Source organism: Acanthaster planci, linkage group LG05, assembly GCF_054643075.1.
Source record: "Acanthaster planci isolate LZ-2023a linkage group LG05, COTS_SCS, whole genome shotgun sequence".
NCBI classification, from domain to species: Eukaryota; Metazoa; Echinodermata; class Asteroidea; order Valvatida; family Acanthasteridae; genus Acanthaster; species Acanthaster planci.
Genome location: NC_141781.1, coordinates 19,680,599 through 19,697,455, shown reverse-complemented (window position 1 = coordinate 19,697,455; position 16,857 = coordinate 19,680,599). Strand labels below are relative to the sequence as shown.

The 16,857-nt window shown below is 39.1% G+C and overlaps 1 protein-coding gene and 1 long non-coding RNA gene across 8 annotated transcripts; one reads left to right on the top strand and one right to left on the bottom strand.

Annotated features, from left to right (window-relative positions):
• Positions 1–558: 558 nt before the first annotated feature.
• Positions 559–16,517, top strand: LOC110989714 (uncharacterized). 7 transcript variants are annotated; one of them, XR_015425305.1, is made up of 7 exons: positions 559–637; positions 5,600–6,372; positions 6,806–6,930; positions 7,730–7,824; positions 13,132–13,262; positions 13,889–13,959; positions 15,360–16,517. XR_015425305.1 is itself a non-coding variant. In XM_087137092.1 (6 exons), exons 1-2 carry the CDS (start codon positions 678–680, stop codon positions 5,956–5,958), a joined length of 402 nt encoding a protein of 133 aa, XP_086993218.1. In that variant the 5' UTR covers positions 591–677; the 3' UTR covers positions 5,959–6,372; positions 6,806–6,930; positions 7,730–7,824; positions 13,889–13,959; positions 15,360–16,517. The 7 variants fall into 7 exon arrangements, 1 of the variants encoding a protein (XP_086993218.1); XR_015425306.1 differs by lacking the exon at positions 13,132–13,262 and adding an exon at positions 4,967–5,064 and having other exon boundaries at positions 589–637; XR_015425303.1 differs by lacking the exon at positions 13,132–13,262 and adding an exon at positions 4,967–5,083 and having other exon boundaries at positions 589–637.
• LOC147799201 (uncharacterized) lies at positions 13,941–16,527 on the bottom strand. Its single transcript, XR_015425308.1, has 2 exons — positions 16,335–16,527; positions 13,941–15,531 (listed from the first exon to the last, which is right to left on the bottom strand). It is a non-coding gene; the product is annotated as an uncharacterized LOC147799201 (long non-coding RNA).
• Positions 16,528–16,857: the final 330 nt, after the last annotated feature.

Sequence of the window (16,857 nt, the reverse complement as noted above, 5' to 3'; positions counted from 1 at the left end):
TTTTTTGCGGCGAACTTACAATCAGTATGGTGTCAAGAATACCTTAAATGTAAAAAGTTATGTGAAAGTGAAAATAAAAATTGGGGCAAGTTTTCATTAGAGGGCGCTAGTAATCGATAACGACAAAGTAAAGCGTTCTTTAGAGGGCGCTATACTAGCAATTTCAAGAAACTGCAGAGGGCGCCATTTGATTCATGGAGCGTTTTTCAAAGTATGGCTTCTTTGCCAACTTTGACTTTTAGCTTGGAAGGGCTCGAAAACGTGATAAAAAGAGTCCAACTTCAAAGATAGTTTTTTGGTCAGATAGCCGTTATTTAAAAGAGATCTAAAGCTGACCAAAGTGTCGCAAACTTTGTTTTCTGACTTTCGGCTATTTTTCGAAATGTACCAACAACAATTATTGTCGCTAAAATAAAATTTGTGTGCTATTATAGAGGGCGCTATTATTCAGGGCCATTGCGCAAGATCGATTATCAGTCAATAGAGGGCGCCATTGTTTTTCTCAAACGAGGGCGCTATTTATTGATTTCGTATTATATGTCGATAGAGGGCGCTGTTATTTTTTTCAATAGAGGGCGTTATATATTTGGCAAGAATATGTATGCATGGCGCGGTTGACAAGTGTACATCGTGGAACGTGAGTTTAAGTTGTAATTTCAGTTTTCCATTAAAATTATATGAGTTTTAAGTCGGCTGTCAGCTGTAACGATAAAAAGCACGGTAAATATCCTGTGTCCACAAAAATATAGTACGACGGCGTCTTTAACAAGCTTCTTTTCTGTGGTATTGCTAATGTTGCTACTACACTTGGCCTAGTTAGTTGTTACTGCCTGGTTGCTTGTGTCTAAAAACTAGGCCTAACGCTACATGCAACCATACGTATGAGGCCAAACCATGGCGGTTGTGTTTGTATTGTGCATGTCCAATGTGTATTAGACTCGCATTGCAGCCGTTCACCGGTATATCAACAGTAAAAACACCGTTAGCTTGTGTGAATTGTAGTCAAGCGGTTACAGATTAATGGTTTGTGATGCATGGGGTGTGGGTTCGAATCCTGGGTCAAAATTGTGGACAGGGAGGTTTTTTATTTAGGAAAATAAAGCCTGAATGTTAACCTATAGGAGCCTACATGTAATTTCACACGTGAGATTTTTATGGTTGTTTGAGCATCAGAGATGTCATGCATTCTGCATGGTTGTGAATTGTGGTTTGGCTTCATAGTCATACGTACATGTATGGTTGCATATATATAGGTAGCTTGTATTTACTGTCATGAGGGCGGTAAGTCCTTTGCAATTTTACTTGTATGCGTGGCTTGAAATTAGAACATATACATGGTACAGGTGTGGCTCTGTAACAAATTTGTTTGCAAGTCCATAGACCTTACCCCCAGAACTGTGGACGTCGGACCCCACAGTTCTGGGGGTACATAGACCTAGCTATAAAGGAAAAAAATGGACCAGTTGCCAACTTCAGCGGCGGCGCTGGATCTCGCGTCAAATTTGTCAGTCGGCCCATGGAGGAATAAGAACACACTTGTATTCCTCCATGGTAGGCCTAATGCACCTGTCAATTGTAATCCCGGCCCCGGGGGACCCAGGACTAGCGGGGACTTAGCAGAGAAGATAAAACAGGGCCAGCGTGATAGTCCCAGTCAAGTTACCGTAATTTGCCCGGCCAGGGTGGGGCACCCTTTTTTGTATTCCCTGGCTGATCCCCGGCCCCAGCATGCCGGGCATCATTGTGGTAACCCCCGCACAATCCTGGGCCTGGCGTGCCGGGCGTTCAAGTTGTGACCAATCCCCGCACTCTCCCTGCCCTAGCATGCGGGGTTGTGTCGCAACAACCGTACAACTAAAAATAAATAACTAATAACTTTCATTAATTTCTAAACGTCCCCATCTCTTCTGGATTATTGTTAAGATGACATCGAGTTGGTCGCCTTAAGTGCAGGTAAAATGCCACCAAAATGAAGCAAAGCAAGGGGCAGCTGCTATAATTATCCCAAACTTTGGCAAAACATTCGTCCGCATATCTGACACACCGGAATCAGGGGGCTGACGACCCAAATCGCTACACTCTTTCTTTGCAGACCTCTCAGAAATAATTATGGAAATTAATCCAATAGCTAAATGTGTGGAGACCAATTGACCAACGCTCATTATGTACATGTGGCCATGGCCAGTGCCAGCACATGAGACAATTAACAATTATCACAACACTTCATTTGTTTATTGAAGATTGGTCTACATGTAAATAACCAATGATTTGAAATTATCACCAAAAGACACGTGACCAGTGCTACTTGGTTGAAAGATTAAATTTCACGGTTTAATCATTTAGCAGTCCATAGAAAGTGGCGATAATGTTTGTAAAAAAAGAAAGGTCTATTTTGCACGCACTGATCCCAAAATAAGGCGTCATCTTTGTCAGGTTTTCATCTGTCAGGGTAGGGGAAACACTTTGTGTTTCATATTGAAGCTTAGTGCTATAAAATTATACTGATAGACGGTGAAACAAATTGTACAACCCCCGCCAAGTCCCTGCTATTGTCCCGGGTCAGCGGGGCAGCCATTGTACAACCCTGGGCAAGTCCCCGCAATTGTCCGAGCTGGCGAGCACTTTTTTTTGACATCCCCGGGTACATTTCGGCTACATTTTCGAAAGTCCTGGGCTCCCCGAGGCCGGGATCGCAATTGACAGGTGCATCCTTATAATAATGCTGATACAGCATGGGCGATTTTGTACAATGGTAGAAAGGCATTATGGGAAACAAAATGCCCCCTTTTCCTTCCTAGAATACTTACAGTAGTACCTTTCTACCATTGTGCAAAATCACTCATGCCGTATCAGCAATAAGGCTTATGAACTGGAAGTACTGAAGTTACTGGCAGGGTCATTCCATGTCAACTCACCCACAGGTTCCATGGTTACTGACTCAGATTTGACTCAATTTAATTTTCTTTTTTTTTTTAAGAATGCAGCTATCTGGAATGACCACGTGCAAAATTTTTGGCTTCAATTCCAAAGGGTCCCTGAGATAAACCTCCCCCAAATTGGAGCCATGCTCACTATTTTACTCTTGCAAACCACGAAAATTAATTTGCAAGGAGTTTTGGAGGCCAGTATCTCAAAAACGAATCTCAAATTACAGGCTGCGTGTTGGTATCTGTAGGGGATTTGTACCAAGGCATTTGGACTCTGCCATCAGAAGTAGTCTCTTAACTAGTGTGAGTTGGACTCTACAAATCGCTTTCTTTAATATTTGAACATGGTGGGGTTTATAGTAGGGTCCAAGTACCTCCCATGGGCTTTCCATCCCATTAATTCCTTTTACTCAAAATAATTCGTACCCCAAATTCCTCTGAATTCACCTCCAAAATGGTCCTTCTAAAGACAGTCTAATGCGCCTGGCTTAGGATCAATTGAAAGATTCCAGTAATGATGATAAGGAATGATAAATGATGAAATGAATTAATGTGAAGGAAAGCCAAAGTACTTGGACCCTACAATTAAAAAATTGTAGATTGGTAGAGTCCAAGTTACTCAGACCATCTCTTGCATACTTTCAGAGTTATTGCCCCCTGAATTTTGAAATTATTTATCGGTGGAAATAAAAACAAATCAATTTTTGAGGATACCCTGTGAGCCAAAGATTTTGTTTAGGGACTTACATACATGTACGTTATTCTATCCTTGTTATTTGGGCAAAGGTCTGTCTGCCTAAGGAAAATAACCACACATGAGTTTAATGTTGGAACTATAAGCCTTTGAAAAGAGTTCCAGTTGAAGAAAGTCAACATTTGCCCCAACTTTTGGCTGGCAAGCTCACCATGTGGGCAATTACCCATGGACACAAAGTTTTTGCCACATACATGTAAATAATTTTTGCCTTTGTATCCATTTTGAAGTTGGTTTTCAACCCCCAAGCCTGTTTAATGACTTTGTCAAATGTACTGTAGTCATTTTTTGCTGGTACGGCCAACTCACACTGTACATGTTTCTTTGTACGTGTTCATGTACTATACACAATGTCCATATCTCATACATACATACATGTACTATGTTGAGTTAAATAGTTGACCCTTAGTAAAGGGATGAACAGATTTTGTTAACAGCAATTCCAAAGGGAAGTCCAGTCGTTAGCACGGCCTATACATGTACATGTACATACATGTACTGTGCCAATGTGCATACATGTACATGTACATACATGTATCCTATTACATGTATGCTGAGTCACATGTACACCTAGGAAAAGAGATTATATTGTTGGTATGTACAGAAATGCAAAATGTAAGTTCATATCACATCTTTTCTTAATTCCCCAATGGGACAAAGTAAGCCGCCAGAACTCCAAAAGTGTGTACAGTACATGTACATTGTACATTTTAGATTAGATTCCTAGGAGCCCCATTTCTCTAGTAATGGCTTCACTCAACCAAGCAGTTCAATTAATTTGCTTGAGCTGCAATTCCTAAACTATTTCCTTTTATTTTTAGCTGGCCTGTTTAATTTGTGCTATTTTATAATTAGGGATTTTAAAATGTACATGTGTCGATGATAATCATGTGATTTTAAGTGTTGTAATATGATTAAGGATCAAGTTTTTGTTTGTAAAGCGCATTGAGGAATCTATATCATTGCATTTTTGTTATTCTTATTATTAGTGTGAAATGTTTCTTTCCCCAGAGCAAGATTATCTTAAACAGTGTTGAAAGTAGCAAACCACAATACATGTAACTTGTTGGGATGGAGTCTGAAATCATTGCTTCACAAGCAACAAATGATGCGCAACTCGAGACAAGCACTTTGGAGTTTTAATTTAAGTTCATTCACTGATACACATGGCTTCATCGTGTGTGTCTAGTTCCCAGACACAAAGCTACTTGAAAACACTCATTGGAATCTTGGCATTTATCACCGTTTGAGACTAAAAGGAATGTGACTGTATTTGCCTATTGAGATTGAATCTGTGTAGCAAATGAATTGCAGTGACTGTTGAAGGGACAAAATGAAGACCAACATTCAAAAAACAAGAACAGCAGAGGAGTTGCAGTTCAGGTGAATAAATAAACTTTAGGTGAGAAAGCCAAATTGAAAAATACAGGGCTCGCAGCAACCTTTTTTCTGCAAAACTCCACTTTTTTTCTAGTTTGAACATTGAGACGAGGGGTAGCCTGAATTGAAATGTACACGTACATGTAGTTACCAGGCTTACTGATGAGGGGCAAAATATGTTTTGTGGCCTTAAACCCTAACCCCATCAGGTGAAAAAGTCTGATTCAATCTGATGCACTTGGCAGTCAGCAGTAGGTGAACAAACTTGCCATGTTGAGACCATGGGATCTAGTCGCACTAAACAGTGCCACTTTTGGATCTTGTAGTGACTGACAACCACAGACTCCCAGGCTTTTGGCCTTGGGGAGACCTGTCGGATCTTTTCACACAGGGCAGGCAAGCCACTTTGACAAATGATGCAAAGTAATGTGTCCTCAGGTTTTCTGGCCAAGGTAGGCTGGAGAGGTCGGGTTAAAAAACTCAGATATGCGACTACTGTTCAAGTGCTTTATTGTTTTCATTGGCTGATCTTTTACAGGAGACTTGGAACAGGTGTCATGTTGCCTGCCATCAGTGAGCCCACTCAATAAGGTCATTCCATGTCAGATGACAACACCGTTGACCTATCAGCCTACCAACCAGCCAGTCATCTTGTGCACCAATCAGCTACCAACCAGCCAGTCATCTTGTCAACCAATCAGCCTACCAACCAGCCATGTTATCTCAGGAACCAATCAGCCTATCAGCCAGCCGGTCATCTTGTCAACCAATCAGCCTACCAACCAGCCAGTCATCTTGTGCACCAATCAGCCTACCAACCAGCCAGTCATCTTGTCAACCAATCAGCCTACTAACCTGCCAGTCATCATGTGCACCAATCAGCTACCAACCAGCTAGTCATCTTGTGCACCAATTAGCCTACCAACCAGCCAATCATCTTGTCAAGCAATCAGCCTACCAACCAGCCAGTCATCTTGTGCACCAATCAGCTACCAAACAGCCAATCATCTTGTGCACCAATCAGCTACCACCCAGCCAGTCATCATGTGAGCCAATCAGCCTACCAACCAGCCAGTCATCTTGTCAACCAATCAGCCACCAATCAGCCAGTCATCTTGTGCACCAATCAGCTACCAACCAGCCAGTCATCATGTGAGCCAATCAGCCTGCCAACCAGCCAGTCATCTTGTCAACCAATCAGCCTACCAACCAGCCAGTCATCTTTCAAGCCAGTCATGCTAGATAACCAGCAAGTAGTCAGGCATCAGAGTTACTTCAAGTCTGTACCAATCATGCAGTGGGTTAGCACAGGTAGGCTGCATACCAAAGCTCAAAGGCTTTTGATGTGTACCTTAGGATGGATTTTCCCCCTTTTGTATTTATCAAATATGCCTTGTCATTTCCACACAGTCACTGTCATCTTTTAATGCAAATCATGTTGATGTGAGGTCTTATGAAGCCTCAGACACAACCTGCAAGTACTACTCACAAATGCAGATAAAAACATCTTTCTAACCCCACCATGCCTTTCTTGATTTCAGAATGACTAGTTCTCCACTGTACATGTAAATGGAAATAGATCATCAAAGAAATTGAAAAACCTCACAATATTATTCATACATATAGCTGAGCCAGTGGATTGTCAGTAGGTACAAGTTTTTTATGTTTTCTTGAAATTAAAACATTTTCTTGGTTCCACTTTGTGCATCCCTTTTGCTTAAATTCCTTGACGATTTCCTTTTAGGTAAATCCCCCCCAAAATGACAAATGTTTTGTGGTACCTTTGACCCTTGGCCATTGTGAGGCTATCATCCTGACCTGTCCAAGAAAACCCCTTGAAGACAAATACAACCAGCCATTTCCTGCAAGGTGAGTTCAACATACAATGTAGTTTTATTACAAGTTAGTGTTCTTTTTATACCGACTCTAACCTAGCGTACATGTATGTGAAAATTTTTTTAATTAAAATTTAGGGCTTCAGGACTTAAAACACTCCTTTGATAGATGAAATACATATAACAAAGCTTGGTCCCAGTTACCCAGTCTCTTTTGTCTAGTTTCAGTTAAAATTAGTCCAAGTTGCTTTGTGTCATTAAAAACTCTGAATGACCTCTTGGCAAATTGTTCATACCAAAAGTCTCATGACTGAGGCTCCTATATCCAGTGTCACATGCTTATAGTGTTGTATACATACGTAGACCTACGGTAAGACAAAGTCTTAGAGTTAACCTTGGACTGGTATGTGTAGATTTTCTGGGACGTAATAAAGAAGTCATTCAGACAGGAGGTTGTTGCTCAAACATAGGCCATTGGATACTTTCTGATTCACTGGTTTGAATTAAAGCAATATTTTCAAGTGATAACTTCCTTATTATCATCACAATACTGGTGGCCTTTGGAAGATTTGGAACAAATTAATCCCACAATGAGTGATTTGTGAATGTGATGGTATTAATAATAAACAGAAAATAGCTAGTCTGTTTCTGTTTTATTGTAACTATATGTAATTGCTTCATTGTGGAATAATTAAGCTTCCTGTGTTATTGTGTTTGAAAACTTGGCACAGACTTTCAAAGTGAAATAGATGTACTCAGAGTTTTGTTTTAGATTTGTTTCCTGTGATGCATTTCTCACTTGTAACTTTATTTTCTCCTTACCGTCATTGCAGGTAAACAACGTGATAAACAGCAACATCCTTCATTACCATGACAACAGCTTTGCCTCCAGAGATTCCAAGTCCAGCCGTCCGTTTTCATCAGAAATGTAAAAAAAGAATCATTTGTACATTTGCAGTTTTTAAGGTGTCAAAAATATCCTAGTTTATCACTGACCTTTCCTCAAATTAAGGAGATATATTTTGAAAAATCTTCAGTTTAGTTTTTTCTTTCAATGCATGTGTATGGTTACATGTTTGACCAGGATCAAAAAGCAAAAACAGGAAGATTTTTGAAAGTTTGTTCTGAAATAGAACATTTCAGATTTGGTTGATTTTGAAAGGTCATTATGATGTAAACTTGGATATTTTTGGAGCCTTTTTTGAGCTATCCAAGTTTTTACTCCAATCATTAGAACAGGAAGTTTGCCCATCTTGAGTTGATGAAAGAGAAAAAATAACAACATGGAATATATGCACTCTTCCAATATTTTGGATCGTTTCCAAATGTCATCCTTTCGTCCGCTGAGTATCCAAATTTCCACCAGAGCAGTTGTTATTTATGAAATGCTGAATACAAAATCAAGTCCCATTGATAGCAAAAGCAAAATAACCTCATAAGGAAAGGAGTAAGAACACTTGGATAGGTTTTTAAGCTATTGTTTTGCAAGCTCTGATGTGTAAATGTCTGTAATATCTTATCTTCAAGCAAACTCAAATCGTTAATGCTCAGTGGTTGATACCATTGTATGATATCATCTTACTTTGCATTTACCTGTAACTCAGTGATGCTGGTATTTGCCCTAACACTGTTTGTCAAGTTTGCTTGAGGATAAATTTATTTCTTCTTTTCGCTAGTGATTCATGAGATATTGTTGTGTTTTTCATTCTTGGAAAATCATAAAGTGTTACAGGAAAACTCAAATGAATCCAGTGACATTGCAAAAAGTATGTACATCATATAACTCAGAATGATTGCATCAAAGCATACACTTTAATAAACATCAGACTGATCCTCCCCCCAAAAAAGTTGTACAAAGTTTATAAGTTTCAAGTTAAATGTTGACAAAATTCTGAAACAGTATACAGACCAAAATTTAAAATTCTGAAACAATTGGAGGTTGCTACGTGTATTCCTTGAGTTTTCCAGGTAAACATTTTTTAAACTATACTGAGATGGATCCATGCCGTCTTCAGTCAATGGTCTTTTGGCATGTTGGGATATCTCTTACATTCTTGGCCTTTTCTTGTGTGTGATACATGTACTTCAAATGATGTCTTCTCTTGTACAGAGATCTTCAGAAATTGTTCATTGTTCCCCTATTCTGGGGATGTCTCCAACTTTGCCCCTCCCTTAGTGTGGGGATACATGTCTCCAACTTTGTCCCTCCCCTGGTGTGGGGATGCTACCAACTTTGTCACTGCCCTGGTTTGGGGATGTGTCCAACTTTGTCACTGCCCTGGTGTGGGCATGTGTCCAACTTTGTCACTGCCCTGGTGTGGGCATGTGTCCAACTTTGCCCCTCCCCTGGTGTGGGGATGCTTCCAACTTTGCACCTGCCCTGGTGTGGGGATGTATCCAACTTTGTCACTGCCCTAGTGTGGGGATGTGTTCAACTTTGTCCCTGCCCTGGTGTGGGGATGTGTCCAACTTTGTTCCTCCCCTGGTGTGGGGATGTGTCCAACTTTGTCACTGCCCTGGTGTGGGGATGTGTCCAACTTTGTCCCTGCCCTGGTGTGGGGATGTGTCCAACTTTGCCCCTGCCCTGGTGTGGGGATGTGTCCAACTTTGTCCCTGCCCTGGTGTGGGGATGTGTCCAACTTTGTCCCTGCCCTGGTGTGGGGATTTGTCCAACTTTGTTCCTGCCCTGGTGTGGGGATGTGTCCAACTTTGTCCCTCCTGTGTGTAAGGATATGATGATTATCCATTTCTGGTGTGTAATTTTGCTTTTTTTGTCTTTCCCGTTTGTGGATTTTCCAAACACATCCCCATGGATCCATCTTGAGGGATATGATCAAAGGTATGGTTCAAGAATTCAAGTGTTACGATAATAGTAAAGATTTCTAAGAACATATTTTGACATTTATAAGATGTTTTTATCTGTTTTCCTTTTTGAAAATCTGGAATTTTGAAATCTCAAAATTTAGAAAACTGTGACTTTTTTGGGTACATTTTAACACAGATGCGCACTGCATATTAATTTAGCCATTTCATTGACTCAAAGACAATGTCAAAACCATTGCATTTTAAGTCTCAAACAGATCAACTTTGGTTTGCTGATTGCGCGTAAGATTCCAGCTCAAAGAGCTGTGTTCTGATCAGCTACAAATTGATGGTGCTTGATGTTTTGAACCATACCTTTGGATGTTTGTTATTGCATATTGATGAGAATCACTCCCACAAATTGAATCTGAGACACAGACCCCAAGGCAATCACTTTTCGAAATTCCAAAAAGAATTATTTAAGTACATAGCAATTCTAGTAGAATCTAAAACCTTGAAATTTGGAAATCATTGTCCACTTTTCTGCAGTTCATGCATGATTTGGTGTAGTTTTTGAAAATTTGTTCAACTTACATATATTTATTTGTTTTATTCACCAACAGTGTGTATTTACTGAAACTATTTTTCAGAATTGTTTTCGAATGGCTCGTGTCAAGGGAGTGGTTCTCACATTATCTTACTTAACAAATGTTTCCAAAATGTCTTTTAGATGTATTTATGAAATCCCACTCTACATGCATGTACAAGCAGCAGTGTTGTGCTAAACATACGTTTGTTGGTCAGCGCCCTCTACTGTCTGGGTGTGTGGCAGTCTGTGGCCCAGGTACTGTGGTTGATATACCTATTGTTTAGAGAAATTGACTGTATGTGTCGCCGGTGCTCTAACCCATCGGTGTCCTGCCTCACATAATTGACATGCTATTTCACCCAAAAATCTCAAACTCTCAAGAATAGGAAAGAAAGGATTCTTGTTGCTTACTTAAGTCTTTGGGGTCCCTGTATGGCTTGGTGTGACGGACTGAGGACCATTGCACTTTTTTTCACCATTTTTTGATCATTTTGTTATCCTAAGTTGGTACCAGTCACTCTTTGTTCCTGTGTAAACAGGTTGCTTTTTTGGCAGGGTCATGATGACCAAACCTTTATCAAAGAGGACATCTGCTTCTGATTTGAGGGGGCTCTAGACCTGATGAATGATAGTGGCTTCTTCTCAGGTGTTGGTGTGAGATTTGGAGGAAAGACATTCAAATATGGCTGCTCAACTTTACCTAACTTCTACAAAATCATTTCAGTTTGGGTTTTATTTGTTTTGGAGGTAATTGTTTTCCTTAAAGGTGGTATCAAAGATGACATTGGGATTGCTAACGAAAGGAGTAAAACTGAGTAGACAGTATAAAGGTTTATGGTGCGTAGGAAATGGTACTGATAGGTCTGCATTAGCAACAAAGGATCATCTAACGTAGTGTTTAAAAGTGTCAATTTGGTTCACCACAAGTAAATTTAAGAAAGGTGAAGAAGTACCTCATTGTTTCCATGTCAAACTGGACAAGCAAAACATAATTTCAAGAAAGCAATTTTGATAGGATAGTTTATAAAACGAAGGTTTAGTTCTGTTCATGGAAATCTCAAAATCTTTTAAAAATAATTAAATTTCTGTTTCAGGATTCAAATAGTAATGAAATTCTTCTAGAGAGTTAAACTTCGTAGTTAATGATTAGGACTACAAGGTGAGGTGGTTCTCTGTAAGTGTTTAATTCTCCTGAGGATAGTCAAATGATAGGATTGATGATTTGATTATGTCTACTGGAGTAATCAGCATTACTAACAACAATACCTGTCCCTCAGCGAATACAAGATAAAATATAACATTCTCATGAAACATGAAAGATTGGTAACCGGATAAGTTACTGTTGTCAGGAAAAATGTATAGTTTAAATTTACAATAAACTTACATCAGGATTTGGAGGTAATTGATAGGGGCATCTTCAAAGTGTAAACATTCTAAAAAGTTAAAATCAAAGTGCAAAAAATGAGTCTTTAGTCAAGTAGAAGTAACCTTAAACAAACAATGTTTTGAAAGCATTTAACGATAAATCTTAGATTATCCTATTAACCGTAACTCCCTAGGGTGTGTGATAGATCATATTAAAATTGGAGGATTCAGGGCTGTTAGGGTTAAAAGGAATCTTTGTATTTAATATCAACATTAACAATCATATCTGTTAGAGGAAGTTAGCTAGATGTATGTGACCATTAACATTGGAGATGTTTGAACATAGTCATTTGGGCAGATTTCCAGGAATGCCACTCACTTATCATTTATTAAGTGTTATTGCACTCGTTTAAGTTAAAGAAAATGTGTTTCTTTTTTCTAGTATTAAGGAGGTCAGAGGCAAAGTGCAACTTATTGTTGAGTTTGCAGTATCAGATACATGTTTAGCTGTCAAACAATGTAAGCAGAATATTAACAGGTGTTACTAACGCTTCAGGTTTAGTCTAAAGCACATTGGATTGAATTCATTAGATTTTGTACATCAGGGTGTTTAAAGTGATTGTAATCTTAGTTGAAGGAAGATTATGAAAAGTTTACAATTTAGTTAGTTCCATGAAAAGTGTCTGTTTATCCCGAGGATGAATATTTTGCTCTGTGGCTCTGAATTTATAATATGATGATAGGAATATAAAATGATAGGAATAAATGTAGAATATTTTTCATAGGAGTAAACCATTAACAAACCCAATGTCATCTACAGTATCGCCTAAGAGGCTTTGCCAGACTTCCGGTAAGGAAGGAAAACTGAACCACACAGCTTTTTTCTGCTTATCACGCACAATTATTTGTCGGTCACACTGTCTAAACATGGAATGTTGTGGGGTTTGTTTTTCAAAACAACAAAAATTGCAGACAAATTTGGAAATGTTACTCGGGTGAAATTCTCATAGATTGTGTGGTTCTTCCATCACAAGTCAAAACAAAATTATCTACCAGAACTGCACTTCAGTGCATTTGATTCAGTGGAACAACGTCTTGAGAGAGTGGGGTTTTTCAGGATAATTTTTCTCCAAAATGTAGTCAAATTGTAAAGTAGCCTGCCATGTTAGAATGTGTTTTTCTGATTCGCATATCATCATCTAGGCTGAGGTGGTTGTCATTTTGGTGGTCCAGAACTCCACTGGAGATGGAGTAGAAAAGTCCAAAACAGCTTTCTCATTTTTTTTTTCAAAAAAAAATTCACTTCCAAAACACATTCATAAATTTTGCAACCTGGTTGCCCGAACAGGGGATGACGTCCGTGAAACACCCCATACAGACTCAGCAAAGATTAGGTTGGCAACAGTGAATCCTTTCTGACCTTTGTTTTTGGCCATTGTTTGCTAGTTTAATGAAGTGAAATGCATTTTAATTATGTAGTGCAGGACACCAGTGGTGCAGAGTGCCAGTGACACATCAGTGGATTTCCCTGAACAGTAGGCATATCAACCATAGTCCTGGGCCACAGACAGTCACACGCCCCAGACAGTAGAGGGCGCCAACCAGCAAATGTATGTTTAGCACAACACTGCTGCTTTTTTTTTTTTTTTTTTTCTTAGAAAAACATGAAAAGGGGTCCCCTAGAATAAATTCACACAGAAAATTTGAATAAGGTGTCCTTTGTCTTTATTTCTCACAGAAAAAAAATCCCTCTCTATGCAAGGAGGGAAGGGCGTCTAGAAAATAGTCAACCAAGGATAATTCTTTAGAGGATGGACCCAGAAACTCGCGCTGGTCTTGGAAGGGCAACTGCCAAAGGTTCTAGTGTCAAAGTTCAACTCCAGAAACCTTTGTAGTTCCCCTACTATGCACATATTTCTGGCTCCTCCCCTAAAGTGGCTACATTGCATCATGAATATGCATATCTATGGCCACACCTTTGTAATTTGTATACAACCTCTATACATGGAGATCATATACAAACTACCTAAGGTTAGGTCATAGGACGCGTATCCAAATTCACTGTAGCCATGTAAGGTATCATTGCCTACCTTAATCAGTGACCTTTGAACCAAAATGGGGACTGTTTTAGGTTTATCACCGAGATGCATGCCTGAACCTGGGATGGTGTCAGTTTTTGTTCTAGCTCTCGCGCCTGAATGGATTTGATACCAATTTTCAATTTAATTTTTTGCAGGAATAACGGAGCCAGTCACTGCACAATAACATAGACGCAAGCTTCATTGGCCAAAGGTCACTTGATATAAGGTAAGAAGCAAAACCTTAAATTTTGTAACCTGTTACCTTCAACGAGTCTGAATAATTAAATCATCCCTGTATTCATCTTTGAAATTACTTGTTGGCTTTTCAATTGTCGAAAAGACAAGTTATTGTCAATATACACTTTGAAATGGTACTATGCAACTTGCAAGCGCATTTGATAAAATAGTGAAGTATTTTCAGGACTTCTGATTTGAATTTGCATTAGGAGCTTGGCAGCAGTTATTTTGTTTTCAAAATGCTTTGGATCCTTTTTCTGGGCATGTTCGTCAACAAATAAACTCATCATTTCAGTAACAGGTTACAAATATCCTTGGTTGACCACTTAGTTGAGAAATTGCCAGTTGATGTTAAGGCAAGCTATCTGTGGTGCTGTTTTCATTTTGTTTCTGAGTTTTGGGTGCATGACATGGTTTTTACTTTGGAGTCAATGTACTTTCTAAGATGTTTTGAAAACATAAGCGATAACAAGGCTATGAATTATGAAAAGTCAAAAGTTCACCCTCTCCGATTGCTTTTCAAATATTCTGTTGATAATTTGGGGCAATGAGATTCAAAGCACAAATATTTTTCCATGATTTTCTTTGTGGGCACCTTGGAATAATCAAACTTTGACACGGCAAGACTGATTTAGGAACGAAACATTTCTGAAAGGTTGTGGAACATCAGCTGGCAAAGCCTCATCTTGGAAGTAAATGTTCGAGTACAGATGAGGTAAAAAAATTCTCCAATTTCCGTTGAAGTTGAAAGAATTGTGTAAGGACTTGTGTGCACAGTGTTTACACACCGAATTAGACTTAATGATACTAAAAGTTTCTAACACAGTTTATGCCACAAGGACTGTGCATGCGCTAGCAATTGCTACGAGTTATTTATGGCTTAGAGGAAGGCATTGGAAGCTAGTAAAGGTTTGTCTCAGAAATTGGAGCAAGTTTTTACCTCAGTATAAGAATCTTTAAACACACCAGGAGTGCACCAGACACTCCAAAACCAAACTTTTTTTTTTTCATTCTACAAAATGTTACCAGCAAGTCTTGGTATAAATCAATCTTGAAAGTTAGAGTTCATGCTGAAGTTCACTCGTGAATCTTCTTGGCAATTTGATAAAGTGGAATTCAGGAGTCTGGTGTTCCATTTTAAAGATTTGCAAGGGCAATTTTAAAAAATTTTTTAAAAGTATCGAGCCGAGGTGTTTTAAAGTCAATTGTTCTAGATTCATTGAAAAACTAGCTGTTGCATTGCTAGAGGAACTTTTCGAGTTGATGGGCAAAGTTAAATCTTTGCTCAAATGCACATCTGCCAAGGCGATCAAAATGGTGGAGTTCATTTGAAAACAATTTCTCTTCAGATTTGAAAGTGCTTGAATTTGCTTCATTTCTCTTGTCCAGGCAGGAATTTCAGCTTGGCTGTCTGTCGTCTTCAGTGTCTCCTGATTACGAGATTGAGTTCAAGATGTCTTCAGCAACGTTCTACATCAATTGGTCCATTTTATCGAAGGCAGGAGTAGCTTGAAGATCACACAGATGTTGGAGTACGGAAAGGACCCGATGTGAAGATGGACTCGTTGCAGATGAAGGGGAAAAATAAAGAAATATTTGAGCTTTAAAACTGAATTCCATGTATAAATTGAATTTACATCTTACAGTGTTCTTTGATCACTATTCACACGAGGCTGTGTTATGGATCTTCCTTTATTTTTACTGCAATAAGTTATTCAATTTTTTCAAGCTAAATTAGCTTTTTAAAGATTCTTACTTGACAAAAGTCATTGCACTGTTTGATTTTGAGAAATCAAAGCCAAAAGGTGCACTAGTTTGATCTCAAGTGTACGCTTGTCTCCAGTTAAAAATTGGTTCACATTGGCATTTCCGAAAATATACAGGACAAGTTGATTCTGTAGTTTTAGCTGTCGTATTTTTATCAAAGAACATATTTCCCACATGAACAAATATTTGACTCCATTATTGAGGAAAACTGAAAGGGTAAATTTCCTCTATTTTAAATCGTTTGGGAGTCCCTCCATGTTTTGCCATCACATATCACTCGAATAAAGGTCAGTCAGAGAACTGATGGAAAGACATGAATTTGGGACTGAGAAACATTTTCCCCAATAGACTTTGTTCACAACCGTTCAAGTGGAGCAAGGGTGCAACGTTTTTTTCTGGGAAAAGTTTTGAGAAAGCTTAAGAGACACTTTAAATGAACCAGCAACTAGTAATGAAAAATAAACTCAACTTGTGACCTGCACAAGGCTGAAAGTAAGACTGAGGAATTTGACTTCACTGTGCCACACCCAGTTTTTATTTTGAGGAAAGGAAATTAAAATGTTGCCCTTGAAATGTTATTTTGAAGTCAGTACTTACAGTAGCCAGTTGTTCACATTGGACGATAATGTAGAATTTTAGAAGAAATAAAGTAACTGCATAAAGATATATATAGATCTGGTACATTCTGAGCGTCATAGCAAGGTTAAATGCACGTGTTATGTTGGCAACACCGGGAGACTGACGGTACGATACTGTTCGGCTGAAAACCCGCCGACGAAATGACAGGAATATACGCAATACTACTAGATTCTAGAAAACCACGTGATTTCAAGGAGCCAATAGAAAGAGAGGAAGAAAGGTGTGCCGCGAAAGGAAAAGGATGAATGAAAAGGGAACCCACGCGGTCTATCTGTACGGGAAATTAGAGGCGAATACGAGCCGTTTTGCACACTGCTTCCCTTTCCATACACATACACAGAATGGTACCTCGGCTGAAAAAGAGACCATTTCTTTTGTTGGATTCCTTTGTTCGGTCTTTCCCAAACAATAAAATGTTCGGAGGCTTACGGAGGATTAAACGCCGCTATCTTTCGTTACGCTTGGGTGAACAACAATGGGG